This window comes from Phyllostomus discolor, chromosome 4, assembly GCF_004126475.2.
Source record: "Phyllostomus discolor isolate MPI-MPIP mPhyDis1 chromosome 4, mPhyDis1.pri.v3, whole genome shotgun sequence".
Lineage (NCBI taxonomy): Eukaryota > Metazoa > Chordata > Mammalia > Chiroptera > Phyllostomidae > Phyllostomus > Phyllostomus discolor.
Genome location: NC_040906.2, coordinates 187,443,509 through 187,461,971, shown reverse-complemented (window position 1 = coordinate 187,461,971; position 18,463 = coordinate 187,443,509). Strand labels below are relative to the sequence as shown.

Below are 18,463 nucleotides of genomic sequence, written 5' to 3'. Positions count from 1 at the left end.
GACCATAAAATTATCAAGATTGACAATAGGATCAAAAGTTTCTGTAATGAAAGGTCTCTGGTAGGATCATTTATTTTCTCCTTTAAATTTGAAATTATTAAAGTATAAAAGATATTACTATGATCTGATCCCAAGTTTTCTCTTATTGTACGAGTAAAATTAGTTCAGATCTTCTCCCTACACCAGAGGCAATGAGTTATTAGCAACACTAAGAGTTATAAGAAATTATAAGGAATTTGCTTATTTTAGTATCAACCAAGATTAGCTTGACCATGAGATTTTATAACTCAAGCTGGTAGACAGCAAAATTGAAGCTACAGTAACATGTAAACATTGAAGGAATACTGTTTATTAAAGGAAAATGATTTCAAATTTTAAAAGCATTACAGAGTTTATGAAAGACTGCAGAATCGACCAAGAAAACTGTATGTATTAACCGAAAGACAAAGTGTTGCCTAAGCATACCTCCCAGGGTGCCTGATTCTGTTTCTGCAGCTTTCATTGTCTGAGCTATTTCACAACGAAGTTGTAGCTAACTGATAGTATTTCAAGTGACTCTTGTCCAAATGCACGCAACCAAAATTACTCAGATGGAAATACAATTGATTTCCTTCTCCCAGCTTTACAGCTATTTATATATTCATGTAAGTGTTTCTTACTGCTGATATGTGTGGGGTTCTTTGTATTCTCCTTTGAAAGAGTTGTAGCATCTTACTGAATCTCTAATTAATTGAGTTAAATAAATCTTTGACATATGCTCATTTTATATTTCTGTGAGAATCATGATTATACTCCCTTTTGAACAAATATCATTGAACAAAAAAATTTAAAAGTGCAACTAATGAGAATATCTTCTTTCCTTTCAGCTGCAGCCTAAGCTTTTATACTTCATCCTCAGCAATTGTTTTCTGCTGATGATGCCAAACATATCTGATCAATACCCACAACAGGGCACATTTGACTCACTTAATAAAAGTGCACACACACCTGCCCTGCAAGAGTCAGGACTAATCAGATGAACTTTTGTGTTTCTAATTTTCATTGACTGACAATGAACTTCCTCCTTTTGTATGTGGCCAAATTACTCTGCAAGGACAGAATCTAATCTGTGGTTTTCAAGTTCCTTTGGGATCACCAAGGCCAGAAGGAAACGGCCTTAGGATTTTAAGGCTGAATTCTGTCTTTATTTTTCATGTCAACTAATTTTCCGTTGCCCTGATCCTTCTTGCATGGCTGTAGACTAATGAAAGTGGGGAAAGAAGGAAAGAGGAATGACAATGTTTAAAAATAAATGTTGTTTTCATGAAATTAATCCCTTTTCATGGTGCATATTTTAGTGTGAATTCTTTTGGGTGACTTACCATTTGTCAAGCGATCAAACAAGAAAATGTCAAAATCCCACGTTCCCACTTTGGAGAGCATATGCTGGAAAGGCAAACAAAAAACTGCTCAAATGAATCATATCAGAGACTCCGACATTCACTTTGAGACAGAGTGAATTAAACAATTAAAAAGCTGAAAATACAGTAGCATTCCATTATCTATGTACAACTGGTGTGTAGTAAAAGAAGTCTTACTCTGCTGACTAATAAAAATAGTGTTGAAGGGACAGACTCAGGGATCAGACTGCCTGGTCTGATGTCAACCACACCCCTTACTGGCTGTGGTACTTTGGGCAAGTTCCTTAACCTCTCTGTAACTCAGTCTCCTGATTTGAAAAATGTGGGTGATATTAATACTTCAGAGGGTTGTTGTGAGGATTACATAAGGTAATAGAGTGTATGTAAACATAAATGTATGCAATACAAGTGCTTAGAACAGTGCTTGTACATAAGAACACACATGTTAGATATCTGTTAAAATTATAGTTTAGTAAAGTCTCTACGTCATAAACTATTGTTCACTTAAGGCAGGTTTACAACAAATTTTAATTAAATGAAGTCAAAATGATTGCTGAGTACATTATTTGGGTCAATGTGGGACTAAAGGTGAACTCTGCCCCCAACAGATGGCTTATCTCCATGTTGTTTAGCTCTTTTTCTGGAGTTTTGATCTGTTCTTTCATTTGGGCCATGTTTTTTTGTCTCCTCATTTTGGCAGCCTCCCTGTGTTTGTTTCTATGTATTAGGTAGAACTGCTTTGATTTCATATCTTGGCAGTAGCCTAATGTAGTAGGTGTCCTGTAAGGTCCAGTGGCACAGCCTCCCCCATCACCTAAGCTGGGTACTTGGGGTTGCCTTCTGGGTGGGCTTGAGTACACCTTCCTCTTGTAGTTGAGCCTTGGCTACTGTTGACATATCTATGGGAAGGATTTACCCAGGCCAGTCAGCTGCAAGGACTGGCTGTGACCACTGACCACCATCCTCCACCCTCCATGGAGGATCAGCTGAGCAGGGGCAGGGTGGAGGTGCTCTAATGTGGTCTGTAGCTATCCACTAGGTGCACTGGCCCTGGAGTTTCCTGGATGGTGCAGGCCAAGGTCAGCCTCAGCCTGTGTTTTGCCCAGGGCCGTCCTGCCTGAGCCATAAAGCAACCTGTGATGGAGGAGAATGCGAGCTGTGAATCTAGGCTGATTGCTGCTAGTGCTGCTCCTGAGGCTCATTGAGGCTGGCTGTTAGTCATTTGAGAGGATTTGGGAAGTTGTGAAGCATGAGCCAAGACCAGCCGTTCATATGGTAAAGCAGGTTGGATGGGCCCATAAATTGGATGGTGTGCAGTCTCTGGGAATCTCCCAGGCAGACTAAACAGTGTTAGCCAGGTTGATGGGATCTCAGATATGGCACCAGCTTGCCAGCTCTGTGGCTCTATGGGGGGAGGATTTAGAAAAGGGGCAATGGCCTCTGCTCGCCTTGATGCCAAATACTTCAGTTTTTCCCAGTATGCCACTGATGCCTTTCAAGCTACTACCCAGGTGCTGGAGCTCAGAAGGGGTGGTCTGAGTAGGTGAGTCCATGAGTGGGTTCTTTAAGGGGAACTGCGTGGGGCTCCAGAAGTTTCTTCCACTGACTTAATCCCCATTGGTTTTTGCAGCCAGAAGTTGTGGGGACTTTCCTTCTTGGCCCTGGAACCCTGGGCTGGGGTACCTGGTGCTGGGCTGGGACTTCTCACTCCTGAGCTATCTCTCCTGAATTTTTATCCACCACACATGATTGAGGGACAAGCCTGTTCCACGTCTGCACCCCTCCTACGAGTCTGGATGGATGTGGTTTCTTAAATCCGTAAATTGTCAGACTTCCATTCAACTCAATGGTTCTGTGTGATGGTTGTTCTATATTTCCATTGTAATTTTAATGTGGTTGTGCAAAGAGGCAGGCCATGTCTGCCTACGCTGCCATCGTGAATGGAAGTTGCAATTTAATTCTGAAATTTAAATTCCTTTGGCAATTTGGTTTAGAGATAGCCTGTGAATTAATATTTTTAGATCACTGCACATTAATTTCTACCCTCTTAGACCAACGAATTGCAAACATCACTGTAAACTTAGTAAAAATTACTTAAATGAATTAAAAATTATAAAAAGGATAATGCATCACATTGCTAGCTTTAAATGGAAAGGTGGATAATTACTGCATTAATTTTACTGTAGCTATTACAATGAGATAATTCAGTGGGTTAAAAATTCAGTTATTTTCTCATTATTAATCAATCAGTCAAAAATTTTACTCTTCATACTGTTCTGCAAATATGTTTGGTACATAAAAATGAAAATAGCTAGGTATGAATATATTAAGCATGTAAACATGCTTTATCTCGTTTAAACTCTGCATCACCCCTATGAGGTATGTAGTTCTAATAACTGCATTTTGTACTTGTGGAAAAGGTCCAGACATGTTGAGTAACTAGCCAGAGTCACAGAGCATCTCAGGATCAGAAGTAGGACTCAATCCTACTACCAGTGGAAGCACATGCTCTTGGCCACTGGCCTCCGGGAGGTGCAGAGGGGCAGCTGGCTTACCCTTGCTTGTCCAAGATAGTCTTCATCCAGCAGGTGGAGAGAGGCTTGTGGTATAATTCCACGAGGCAGCCTCGATGCATGGAAGTATCTCTGAAAGCTTAGCAGTCTTTTCACCTTTTTCTTGGTGCCAAATTCCCCTGAGTTTGCTGTATCTGTGGAAAAGAATCAAATCCAGAAATTACAAATGTAAAAATCTCTATTTTCTCCATTATGTAAAAATACAATGTAGTATAAGAGAAATTTTAAAGATGCTCTCAATGCATTCTTAAATATAGTCTATTTAATTCTACATTTGAAATTCTTCTAGAACAAAACATAGTATTTCTTCTACACTATATTTATTAAAATATTGAGATATTTTTTAATGTAATTTTGGAAGACAAAGTATATGAATTAAAACTACATTTTCTTTTAAGGGTGCTGATATATTTAGTAAGTGAAATCCACATGCTTCTGCAGGCACTTGAAGGAACAATTAAGCTTTTTTCTGCTCTATGGGAACCAATGGTCCAAAATTTAGATCAGCTTCTCATCCTACACTCCCTCTAGTCTGAGCAAATCCTTCACCTGAATTAGAAGAGCTGAGAATACACTAGCTTAGGCATGAGGGAATATTACCTAATGTTCCGAGAACATCAGTGGCAAAGGAACCCATAATCTCAGCCTAAAAGTGACCCACATTCCCCTGACGTGAAGCAGACAGGGTGTTTACTTTCTAATGGAGTATATTCTCCTTTGCTAGTGGCCAAAAAAGTCTGACCCTGTCAGTGGAGGTATTTTGATACTCATGTCACAGGTACCTTTCATAACTTGACTGTTGACATCGTGGAGGCTGTCCCGAAATACCCCAAGCACATTATTTGAATGCCTGTCAAGGGATGTCTTGTCTCAGCTGAAATTCTGTGAATCACTGTAGGGCCACGTAAATGACATCTGCTGCCAATTTTGGATCTGGAGTCAATTGAACAGTCTAGTAGGAAAGCGTACTATTTATATATAAAGAAATATTGGTGTCTCTCCTGCCTCTCCCCATCTCCCCTTGTCCTCTGAACTCAAAGTCAGAGTGGATGCCAGAGGCAGAGGAAACAGTGGTCGGGGGCCTCCTCAGCCATGTGGCAGGCAGTCCCCCCTGCCAGTGAGTGTGTGACCAACATCAGTTCTTTACTTAGGTTGCGTTATGCATGCAGAGGCATAATTCAGGGCAGACAAAACCTCCTGTTCTCTTGACATGCTGCCGGATTTACTTTTTAAAAAATGAATCTAGATTTCCTGTATGGAAAGAGACAGACAAGTCCATGTGGAAATAAGAGGAGTATAATGGAAGCTGGGTGCCCAGGCACATATCCGTATTAAAAACGGCATACATGGACTCAGTTCTACTAGTGGGTTCTCACTCCTTTGTATCAGTGTATCAAGTCAAAAGTGCAGGATAAAGGGATCGATTCAGTTATTTAAAAATATATCTTGAATGTTACTAAGGGACAGGCACTGTTCTAGATACTTGATGAGATCCTTCAGTTCTAGATCCCCCAGTGAGCAAAACAAAAATCCTTGTCCTCGTGAAGTTAACATTCTAGCATGGAGAGACAATAAGAATAAATGTAAAGAAGAAGTAATTTATAAAAATGTGTTAGAAGGTGGTAAGTGCAATGGGTAAAAAAAAAGGAAAGCAGGGAATGAGGGATCAGAAGTTCTGAGTTAGGGTAGTTATGGGGGGCCTAATTAAAGGGTATAATTAATCAAAACTTGAAGTAGATGAGGGAGCTGGCCAAGCAGGCATCTGGGAAGGGGTCTTCCACACACAGGGACCAGCACCATTAACTCTACAGTGGGAAGCATCCCCAGTGAACTGGCACGAAGGAGGGAGGGGCGGCAGGAGTCCATGGGGATGGGGATGGGAGGAAAATGGGGGAGTAAGGGATGAGGTCTTAGAGCAAAGGCAGGGGCATGAGAATTATACAGGGCCCTGTAGGCCACTGGAAGAGCCTGGGCTGTGCTCTGAGTAAAACGTGGAACAACTGCAAAGTTTTGAGCAAAAGGGTGATATGATCACACACACTTTTAAAATGGGTCATCTTGGCTTCTGTGTTGAGAGCAAGTTTTGATGTAGTAAGACCTGTTATGAGGCCACTGAAATAATCCAGGTGAGAGGTTATGGCTGCTCACACTATGGGGGAGTTGTGAAGGGGGTAGGAAGGGGATCCTGAATACATTCTGGGTGCCTCCAAGTTTTTTGGCCTGAGTGACCGGGATAATGGAGCTGCCATCACCAGAGACAGGAAAGGCTGCAGGTGGAGCAGGTGTGGAATGGATTTCAGTTTTGCATATGGTGAATTTAGAAGTCTATTGGAAAATGTGGTAAAGCTGTCAAGTAGAAATAAGTGGCTGTAAAATCCAGAGCCTGGGGAAGAAGACTGGGTTAGAAACACAAATTTAGGAGTTGTCAGATGAGATTAGCTAGGGAATGAGTGCAGACACAGACGAGAAAAGCGCCCAAGTCTGAATTCGGCAGTGCTTCAGCTGTAAAGGGTGTGGAAAGAGTAGGAAAGATCAAGAGACTGAGGAGTACCCAGGGGAATGGAGAACAACCCAGAGAGTATCATTACTTGGAAGCCTAGTGAAGACAATGTTGTGAGGAGGAACATGTGGCCCTCTGTCTCAAGTGCTACTAATAGGTCAAGTACAGTGAAGACTGAGCATTGATCATTGGCATATAAATCTGTCAAAATTCATTGAACTATGCATTTAAAAGAACACATTTTGTTGTATGCCTAGAAGTAACAGCGCCCTAGTAGATAAGCATATCTAGCACTCAGATTTTGTTTTTTAAAATACAATTTCTCACTAAATGAAACCACCGTCTTAGAAAAACAGCTGAATCTGGGGCTGGGGCAGACAAAGAGCAAGATGAACTGTGACTTCTTGTTATGCCAGGAAATAAGGGAGAGCTCAAATAATGATGAGATCTCATTTAAAAGTGATAGAGGAGACAACTTGAATGGGTTCTTCTGAGGAAATATGGGAAAATTGGAACATCCAAATGGAAGCATGGATTATAAACCATTGACTGAAAGAGTCCACAAGTCCATAATGTTAGTAAGCAAGCAAGTAAGTAAGTAAATAATGAGAAAGGAAAGTTCTTTCTTTCAGAGAGTACCAACCAGTTACGTAAATGAAATTCATAGACTTAGAAAATTACCATTTTTCAAATTTCATAATAATAACTGATTCAAATCAGAATCATCAATGGGCATTAAAATTATTAAGTAAGAGTTTAAAAAGCAACAAGAAATTTTATTGCATTGAAATATCTTCCCCTCCAGATGACATATTCATTAGAAAGAATAAAAAGTAGCAGCCATCTCAGATTGCTTTATAGCTGAGGCAGGGTGGCCCTGGGCAAAACACAGGTGGAAGCTGGCCTTTTCCTGCACCATTTAGGAAATCCCAGAGCCTGAGCACCCAGGGGGCAGCTATAGACCATGGCGGAGCACCACCACCCTGCCCCTGCACAGCTGATACTCCATGGAGGGTGGAGGATAGTGGTAAGTGGTCACAGCCAGTTCTTACAGCTGACTGGCCTGGGTAAATCCCTCCTATAGATCTGTCAACAGCAACCAAGTCTCAACTACAAGAGGAGGATCACTCAGCCCACACGAAGGGTGCACCTCAAGTACCCAGCTTGGGTGATAGGGGATGCTGTGCCACTGGACCTTATGGGACACCTACTACATTAGGCCACACTGTTAAGAAACAGAATCAAATCAACTATACCTAATACATAGAAATAAACACAGGGAGGCTGCCAAAACGAGGAGACAAAGAAACATGGCCCCAAGGAAAGAACAGATCAAAACTATAGAAGAGGAGCTTAAGGAAATGAAGATAAGCCATCTATCAGAAGCAGAGTTCAAAACACTGGTTTATAAAAATGCAAAACACTGGTTACAAAGAAACTTAATAAGGACCTTGACAGCATAAAAAAATCTAGTCAGAAATGAAGGATACACTAATTGAAATAAAGAACAGTTTACAGAAAAACAACAGTTGAGTGGATGAAGCTGAGAATCAAATCAATGATATGGAACATAAAGAAGCAAAAAACAACCACTCAGAGCAACAAGAATAAAAAATAATCCCCCCAAAATGAGGATAATATAAGCAGCCTCTGGGACAACTTTAAGCATTCCAACATTTGCTTCATAAGGGTACCAGAAAGAGAAGAGAAAGAGCAAGAAATTGGAAATCTATTTGAAAAAAAAAATGAAAAAAAAACTTCCTTGATTTGGTGAAGGAAATAGACATGCAAGTCCAGGAAGCACAGAGAGTCCCAAACAAGATGGATGCAAAGAGGCCCATTCCAAGGCACATCATAATTAAAATGCCGAAGGTTAAAGATAAAGAGAGAATCTTAAAAGCAGCGAGAAGACGTGAGTTACCTACAGGAGAGCTCCCATAATACTATCAGCTGATTTCTCAAAATCAACTTTGCAGGCTAGAAGGGATTGGCAAGAAATATTCCAAGTCACAAAAAGTAGGGAACCTACAGCCAAGATTGCTCTACCCAGCAAAGCTATCATTTAGAATCAAAGGGCAGATGAAGAGCTTCCCAGACATGAAAAAACTAAAGGAGTTCATCATCACCAAACCATTATTACATGCAATGTTAAGGGGACTTACAAAAAAGAAGAAGATCCAAACTATGAACAATAAAATACCAAAAAATACAAATCTATCAACAGTTGAATCAAAAAAACAAATTAAGCAAACAAGAAGAACAGGGACGGAATCATGGATACAGAGAGTGTTTCGATGGTTGCCAGATGGGAGGGGGGTATGGGAGAATGGGTGAAGAGGCAAGGGGATTAAGAAGTACAAATAAGAAGTTACAGAGTAGCCATTGGGATGTAAAGTACAGTGTAGGAAATGATGTAGCCAAAGAAGTTATACGCATGACCCATGAACATGAAAAATGGAGAGGAATTGCCTGGGGGAGTGGAGGGTACTGGGTGGAAGGAGGCAAAGGGAGAAAAATCAGGACAACTATAACATAATCAATGAAATATAATTTTAAAAACGTAGCATATATTATATTATTTATACCAATATTTCCTAAGCTACTAAAGCAGACCATGGCAATGCTATATAGCACATCTATCTGGGTATTCTTTTTTTTTTAAGATTTTATTTATTTATTTTTAGAGAGGGAAAGGAGGAGGAAAGAGAGAGAAACATCAATGTGTGGTTGCTGGCGGCCATGGCCTGCAACCCAGGCATGTGTCCTGACTGGGAATAGAACCTGCGACACTTTGGTTTGCAGCCTGTGCTCAATACACTGAGCTATGCCAGCCAGGGCTCTATCTGGGTATTCTTTAATAGACAGAAAGTAATTCTTAAGTGATGCTTGATAGCCATGTATGATAAAACAGGGCTTAATTTTCCTATTTGTGGACATATATAAAAAATGAAAAAAATTCCTCAAGGTAGCGCTCTATAGGGGAAGAACATTCTATAATGCAAAACCAAATTTATTTAAAGCAACATTAATAACTTTTTTATCAACTGTAATTTAGGGTGTACTATGTGCTATATGAAAAAATGAAAAACTAGCTGATAAGAAGGTGAAGGCACATTTGGGAGAAAAAATCCATATAAGAAGCAATCTGTGAATCATAGTCATAAACACTGCTTTTTGAAGTGTTACAATGTGTTATAAAATTACTGAATAAGATCTGACACATTTGTTTCCAAAGAACTTTTAGTGAATAGCTAGTATATTTACGTTTATAATTAGATATATCATAATATATATTTCTGAATGCAAATTTAAATGATTAGCTAAGCTAAATTTTATAGATAGCTCACCTAAATTCAGCTTGTGAAAATTTAGTCGTAACAATGTGACTAATAATAAAATACTGAGTTTATTTAATGACTTTATATAATTAAAAATCATATTTAAAGGCATTCAAAATTATCCTAATGGTGCTTTTTATTTGGATTTTATTGTCCTATGGGCTGTGGATCTCCGAATTCTCATTTGGAATAGTTACAAAATGGTGCTTCAGAATGTTTTGTTGCCTAATCTATGTGTGCATTGACCCTAACAGTAAAATTCTTCTGCTTACTTGTTCTTTTATGATTTTCACAAATATGTGCATATTAACACATTTCTGTGCTATTTAGACACTAATTTTAAGGTTATAAAGTTTATATTGGCATGACCAGTATGGTAACTTAAAAATTCACAAGTTGGGGTTGGCTTAAATGCAAAAAATGCTAATAAAAATTATTTTCATTTTGAGAACCTTCTTTATGACATATTCTCTTTACAAGGGCTAATAAACTCTGGCACCAGGAGAAACCTTAAATGTAGAATAAATACCTGGGATAAAAAAAGCTGTAAGCACTTGTATATGATGAGGCAATTTCTGTCAACTGTGTATCTGGCTCCTTCAGCAAGGTCTGTAGCCATTGTTTCCAGAATTTGAATCGTTAGTGATTGGCACAGAACTAGCTCAGGTGATACCAAGAATAAAGAAAACCTCTATATTTAAGGGAGCAGAATTTACCTCAAATAAACATGATGACCCAACTGTATAAACCCAATGTGAATACATTCAGAGCATTAATGCAACTGAATCTTTAAAATAATATGTTATTAATAAATGCCCTACCCTGATAATTATTGCATTAATAATTATTATAATACATTATTGTGTGTTATAATAATTATATGATAATTATAAAATTCCTTGTTTGGGTTCATGGTTATTCATATGCTTTGTTTATTTTCACAAAATTTTTCATGTCTTGTGCTATAGGTGTTGGTATAAGTAACTTGTTACTCCCTGAGGTCAGAAACCATCTCATCCCACTTTGTAACCCCTATGTCTAGTGCCTACTTTTATACATAATGAGAACTTCACATGAAATAGTTGATTTAATTTGAATAAATTCTCTCAATTAGTTTACAGAAATATGATAACCAAATGTCATTTTAAAATAATAAGCCAATTTATAAAGTACGAGATGGTTAAACTTATACAGTAGTTTTGAAATCATTTTCTCAAACTCCCAAATGGAGTTCCAGGGCACAGGTCCTCCTGCCACCACTGTTTGCTATGACTGACCCTCCCAGCCCTGATAACACTCAGCTGTGCCTGTGTGATTGCAAATTCACTCTTATTTACACGTCTGACTCTCCTATTAGGCTGTAAGTTCTTGGAGGCCAGATTCCTGCTAGTTTTCTTTGAATTTCCACAATATCCTGCAAGTTAGAGGTGTTAAATGCATGATGGCAGAATTAAATAACTTTCCTATGTGTGTGCTCCAGTTCTAAGTTCAAGAATGATGAATCCTGGAGAAATCAGGATGAAATTCTAGTTTTAAAGATGCAATCTTTAAAAAGATGATAAAAATTAATTAGTTTGATTTTAGGTGTAATGATTCCAGTGCTCAGAGCTCACCTTTCACACAGTTAAATCTCTCTTGGCATTAAAGTCTCCTTTTATTCATAAAATTAACCAGCTGCTAAAAAGCCATTTAAAATATAGGAATGGTATTATGATATTGATACACGATGTTATTTACTTTTTCTTTTTTTTTGGCTTGACCAAGTTTCTTTCTTTTTAAAAAAGATTTTATTTATTTATTTTTAGAGAGAGGGGAAAAGAAGGAGGAAGAGAGAGACAGAGAGACAGAGAGAAACATTAATCAGTTGCCCATCACACACATTACCACCCAGGACTGAATCTGCAACCCAGGCATATGCCCTGAATGGGAATTGAACCAGCGACCTTTACCTAGCAGGATGATTCCCAACCAACAGAGCTGCACCAATCAAGGCAATAAGTGATATTAAATATAGAAAATCCTATCGACTCTATCACAAAACTGTTAGAACTAATAAATTAAATAAAATTGCAGGATACAAAATCAATACACAAAAGTCTGTTGCATTTCTATATGATAATAATGAAGTATCAGCAAGAGAAGTAAAAAAAATCTCATTTACAATTGCATTAAAAAGAATAAAATACCTAGGAATACATTTAATCAAGGAGGTGAAAAACCTGTGTGGAAATACAGTCTGTGTTCATGGACTGGAAGAAATAATATTGTTAAAATGTCTATACTACCTAAAGCGATCTACAGATTCAATGCAATCTCTATCAAAATTCTGATGGGATTTTTCATAGAAATAGAACAAACAATCCTAAAATTTGTATGGATCCACAAAAGATCCTACATAGCCAAAGTGCCCTTGAGAAGTGAGAACAAAGATGGAGACATTATATTCCCTGATTTCAAACTATATCCCAAAGCTATAGTAATTAAAATAGTGTAGTATTGGCATAAAAACAGACATAGAATAAAGAGCCTAGAAATAAACCCACACATATATGATCAATTAACTTATGAAAAAGGAGCCAAGAATATACAATGGAGGAAGGACAGCCTCTTCAATAAGTGGTGTAGAACCCTGGACAGACACATGAAAAAGAATAAAACTGGACCACTATCTTACACCACACACACAACTTAATTCAAAATGGATTAAAGACTTAAACATAAAACCTGAAACCATAAAAACTCTTAGACAAAAACATAGGTGGTAAGTTCCTTTATACAGATCTTAGGGATGATTTTCTGAATCTGACACCAAAAACAAAAGCAACAGAGACAAACATAAAAACAAGTAAGACTATATCAAACTAAAACGCTTCTCCAGAGCAAAGGCAACTATCAATAAAATGAAAAGGCAACCTACTGAAGAGAAAATATTTGCAAACCAGACTTGTGATGAGTTAAAAGGAGCTAAGAAGTTAAGTTCTCTAAATTCAGGCATTGAATAAAGATGTGTTAACTCCCCATGTCATTAGCTCTTCTATGTAAATACTCATGACTTCTTGATGGCTGTCACTGGAAGCGGAGTTTTGCTTCAACACTGCCATGGAGTGGGAGGACGAGGCTGAAAAGGCAAGTCTTTAAGGCAGGGTAAGTTGTTTCTCTAGTTCTACTTTTTAACATAGGTAGTTCTTCAGCTGACATTTCTCTTTTATGTTCTTGACAGCGGAGAGAAAACCAGCATGGCTGATATGAGTCATAGAACAGAACGGACTCCTTCCTAGCTCACTGCGTGCGCACCTGCTGCATCAGCGCTGGGAAACGCGCCCCAGAGGCGAAGAGGGTCAAAATCTTTGTCCTCGACCACCCAAAGCACTGCTTTTTGGAAAACGTGCTGTTTTTAGCCTATTGTTTTGCCTGATATAAAACCTATTCCTACCCATGGATTATGAATCTCTAAATTCTGGTGTTCGGGGATGGTTGAAAAACTATTTCCTCTTTGTAAGGAGGGGAAAAGGCTTTAAAAATAAGCTCTTAAGACTTTCCTGGGCAACAGAGAGGTTTTTCAAAATCCCAGTTTGAATGAAATTTAAATGAATTAGTGAGAAGCAGATCAAATTTCCTCAGTCCTAAAGAAGAAATGTATGCCAGGCACAGTGTGGTTTTATTGAACCCTCCGCTTTTCAGAGTTTGAAATGTTTAGCAAATCCCGAGTTTTGAGGGCAATGGTTTGTGGTGAGCAAATTGAGATGACCAAACCTTCAGTTGATTCTAAGTCTCCAGAGGTTAAAAACTGCTGCATTAACTCCCTAGTTCTCAGCATATATTTAAAATAAGTGTGGTCTTTTATCTGGAGATATGTGTGGATTGCTATAGTTCACTACAAAATTCCAGATGTGTGTTGTAATATACACGATCCCCTTTCACTCCGTCTCCCAGTTCCGCACTCCCCCACCCCAGGATAATGGACTAACCCTTTGATTGCCTCCAGTTGTCCCCTCCACTCTCTCTCACCTATCATTGACAGATTTATTCCTCAAACACAACTTCCATCATGTCAGCCCTCTGCTCCAAATTCCTCAATGGCTCCCCAATGTCTACTTAGTTCCATTTATATTATTAATTCTGATATTCATGGCCCTCCACAATGTGATGCCAACTTATTTTTCCATTATTTTTTCTCCTACCAGTTCCCTTGCAGATGAATAAGTCTCTGTTCTTGCTGGTTTTTCTCCCCGCGTCCTGCATGTTTTTCTTCTTCTGTACTGATTCCCACATTCCTTTTCAATCGGATATTGTCTCTACCTGTTGAAATGCCATCCACCCTTCAATAGCTCACCTCAAGTATTTCCTCCTCACCTCCCAGTCAGATCCTTCTGGGAGTCCTTCTAACACTTCGTGATCAGTACCACAGTAGCTGGTGTTCCCAGCTCTCCTACTACGCAGCACACTATTGTATACCGTGTTGGAGTAGGACCACTTTTATACAAGTATAGTGCCTGTTTTAAAAGATGTTTATTGAATTCAGGAGTGAAGGTATGAGGTGATTACTGAATGAGATATAGGCTTTTTATTTTTCCTGCCAACCGCAGCACATTACTTTCCTCCTGGTGGGAACTACCATGGAATTTTTGAATTGAATGAATTGTCCAGAACAGGGGAAGATTCATTCATCTAATACAATAGATAAGAAGAGCATGAGCCCCTAGGGAGAATAGTTTGAATTCTCATGTCTTTTCTAAATCTGATGGATTTTCTAAAGTGATTATAAGTGTATCTTTAGCATGGGATAGATTAATACAAAGTGTATCCCTTGGAAGAGTCATGGGTAAAAACATGTATCTCCAAAAACATTCAGAAAGCATCCTTTATGTTCTAGTTTTTGGAAAGGAAGTACATTGTAAGTGAATGCCTTTCTCTGTGTAGGTTACAAAGGCTGCTTGAATTATATTTCACCTGAGTGAATCCTCTGATTTTATGGATTGGAACAAGCGGTTGGAGTACACTACTTCCACCCAAGTTCATCAGAGAACTTGAGATGTTTAATCATACATTAAGGTTTGTCTCTTATGGCCTATGTTTCTCTGTGGGTTATAGTGGCGCCTTAGCTGTAATCATATCTACAATTCTTGGTAGAGGCCACTCCTAAGGAACAAGCCCCCATTAAAACTCATATCATTAACAGGCCATGGAAAGCTATATATTTCCATGTTAAGTTAGATCACAGAGAGGAAAGAATTGTTTTAATGACTACTGCACTGTCCACCTGAATGGGTACTTGAACTGCTCCTAAAGAGGTAACTGACCTACTTAATCTAGAACAAAAATAAGTGGCCTCTCCATCTACTTATTCCATCTATAGCAAGAATAGGGCTTGGAACTAGGGTGATGGAACTAAGAAATATCGAGGACCTACTATGTATGTCTACATTTGTCATCCCATTTAATTGTCATAAAAGTAGAATTTAGGAAGTTGGTATTAATAGGTGCATTTTACAGATGAAGAAATGAATTGGAAAGGTTTAGTAATTTACCCAAAATTACACAACCAGTAAGTAGCAGAGCAGGGTATAGGACCCAGGTCTATCTGATCTTGAAGATGATGCTCTGTTCATGACATCCTGCTCTTTACAGGAAAGGACAAAGAGTAGGGGACAGGTGGGAAGTTCAAAAGAGAATTTTGAACCGCATTTTCCCTGGGCTACAGTGATAAATCAGTAAGTAAGGAATCTCAGATTCCTTTCCTTTAAAAAAGTATGGTATACCTAAAACAATAAAAAGAAATTTTAATATCATTGATTAATAGAGTATTTTAAAAATCAACAAAGTAAAGATTTAACTAGAACAGAGTCCAGTGAAATAACTTTATAGTAAAATTTGGAAGTGATTCCATGTATGTAACTTTCCTGTTTCTCTTACTAAACGTACACATGGAATATTAGGAGGTGAATAATAAATCGCTTGTGGGTTTTAGAATTGAAACCACATGTATTACTGACACTGACTTAATGTGATTTGATTATTATGTTATTGCACAGAGACAGTCGCAGACGTTGGTTAGTACCTCAAGCTCTGGAAAAGACAAACATTTTTGTTGTGTACACAGAGCAGAGCAGAAGTTTCTGGGGAAGGAAAAGAGTGGGAGGTACTTGGGCAAACAGGCTGCTCAAAATAAAACTGCTACAGGATGCACACAGGCCTTGTGTTTAACCATTTTGAAGCCAAGATTGCAAGTCACATAAGGTTTTACCTGAAGGGTGACTGCTGATTGAGATGCGGCCTGAGCACATAATCCTGCTGTCTGGCCCACATTCTTTTCCTTCTTTTTTCTCTCTCTCTTCTGTAAATAGAACTTCTAATTATTTTTATAAGGTTAAATGACATTCTAATCAGGGGTGGTTATCTAATAAATATGAAATATTATTTGGTAGCTCTAAAGGAATGAAACTGAAGCCCTTTGGCCTGATGGCTATTTGTTCTTTCCGACTCTCTCTTGGTGCTTAGATCTAAGCAGTGTGGTAAATACCAGGAAGGCCCCACCTGGAAATGCTCATTGAGTACCTACTCTGTGCAAGGTGCTCAGCCACGTTAGATGTCTGCTCTCTGTGTGCTTGAATACACAGAAGTTTTAAGGCAGCGTTTCTGCCCTCAGCCATCTAGAGGAAGGTGGTGAAATGGGCTCTTGACTGTTTTTACTACTTTTCATTCTACTTCGGCTCTGATGGGTAAGGGATATTTTAGTACAAAGATGCCTAGAAATTATCATGCAAAGTGGAAAATGTGAGCAAGAGGAAGATCATTTGTCTGGTGGGCTCTACACTCAAAAATGTGGTGATTCACTTTGCCTTTTGCCCTTGATGGTGCCTGGTGTGTCTGCAGAGGATGTGGCAGAGTGGAGGGGGTGAGAGCGAGGTAGGAGAAAGGAATGTAGAAGGGAAATCCAAAGAGAAAGGACATACAAGCATCCATCAGAGGTGATCTCTGTACCAATGAAAACCAATCTGAAAAGAAGTGTAAGAAATTTTTTGTGCCACCCTCTGAATCCCACGTGGGTTTGAGATTTGCCACCAGTGAGGTTGTTTTTCTGGTAATGAACCGGGTTCTACATGTCCTTCCAGATGAGGTGAAGCCTAGCTACGTCAGGGGTAGAGCGGCCAGTTGGGAATCTGTTCCTATTCTTAGGACTATGGAGAGCATAGATCAGTAAAAACAAGCTTATGGAGGCCCGCACTGGAAATAATACGAATGCACACATGACCTGCTAATGCTGTGGAGAGGCCTGCTCTAGTAGGAGCCGTGGAGATGCCAATGAAAGGGAGGGGAAGCACGTAGCATAGACACTAAGGGTGTGTAAAGTGTTTGAGTTGAGCTTTCTCTTGCCTTCTTTATCCTAGCTCGCTAGCACTGAATTTCTCAGAATGAAGAGTTTAGTTGCTGTGTCTGAAGCAAGTGGCAGAGAAGAAGGAAGGCAGAGACTTGGTGGCTATAGAATCAATTCAGCTAAGGACTTGTGAACAACCAAAGATAATTGTCCTCTATTATTTCAGTAGCTTATCCCTTTTCTCTTCTCTTTTCTTTCCTCCTTCTTCCATTTCTTTCCTTTTCGAAATATTAACTAAGGGTTTACTTTGGTCCAGGCACTGGGCAATGCTTGGAACACAAAGATAATGGAGACACAGCCTCTTCCCTCAGAGTCCTCTGTCAAGAAGGGAGCTCACTCCTGTTCCTCGATGGCAGTCATAGCTGAAAATAGCTGTCCGGGGTTGGGGGTGGGATGTCTAAACTTTCTTGGGACTTCCACTGCCCTTCCAGCAGACAGCTATGTGGCTGGGTAACCAAGCAGTGCCCTCATGGGGTTTGGATTCTCAAGAGCAGCTAGGGCACCATGATAGTGCTGCCACTCCCCCCAGTGTTTCGTGCATCTCCCAGTGGTGGCTGGTACTCTGTGCTGGGCTCCAATCACACCCCTATCCCAGCTTACATTCAACAAAGCAGCTATTCATGCATATCAGAACTGTCACATTTATTTGTCTTTCTTACCCACTAAACTGCTAGTTTGCCTTATTTACCTTTTTTAAATCCCTGGTAGTGATATTCTTTGTTGTACACACTAGAATTACTAATTTAAACAAATCAGGTTCTCTCTGGAGCTGAGACAGGTGTTTCCAACTTTTCATTTTTGAAAATAAAGCTCTGTTAGTTATTTTCAATAATCAGCTTTGTGATACGGATTAAGGGGACAGATGTCACATCGTCACTCTGGTAACCTGTGCAGGGCATATTCGACTTGAGCATACATGCTAAGCCAGCTTTCCAAAAGAATAGAAATCCGACTCTCAAAATGCCAGGCCCCAGCTCTTGGTGAAAAGCAAAATCGGGCCAGCTTCTTCAGTGTCTTGGAGAATATCCCTCTCGGTAACGACAAATCACAGTCTGCCCCCTTGATGACCCGGTTGGGCTGACAGATTTCGCACTGTGTAAGAATGAACAGTGAGGAGTGTTCTCTTTGGAGAGTCTCCAGAACTATTCTTCAAAGTGTCAAAGTGAACTTCAACAGGGCATGAAGTTCAGAAGTTCCCAAGTTTAAGGTCCCTTACCCTGGAAAGGTGCATGAATTTTCTTTCTTTTTCTTGTATACCCTAATAAGTACTGCAGTTG

General features: G+C 39.3%; 1 protein-coding gene across 3 annotated transcripts in view; it reads right to left on the bottom strand.

Annotated features, from left to right (window-relative positions):
* Positions 1-18,463, bottom strand: part of PDE7B (phosphodiesterase 7B) — a 295,725-nt gene that overhangs the window by 35,524 nt on the left and 241,738 nt on the right. For all 3 annotated transcript variants that reach the window (XM_028509574.2, XM_028509572.2, XM_036024756.1), the window contains 2 exons: positions 3,956-4,107; positions 1,362-1,425 (listed from right to left, as the gene is read on the bottom strand). In XM_028509574.2, coding sequence (XP_028365375.1) covers positions 1,362-1,425; positions 3,956-4,107 — 216 coding nt within the window. The remainder of the gene's footprint in view (positions 1-1,361; positions 1,426-3,955; positions 4,108-18,463) is intronic.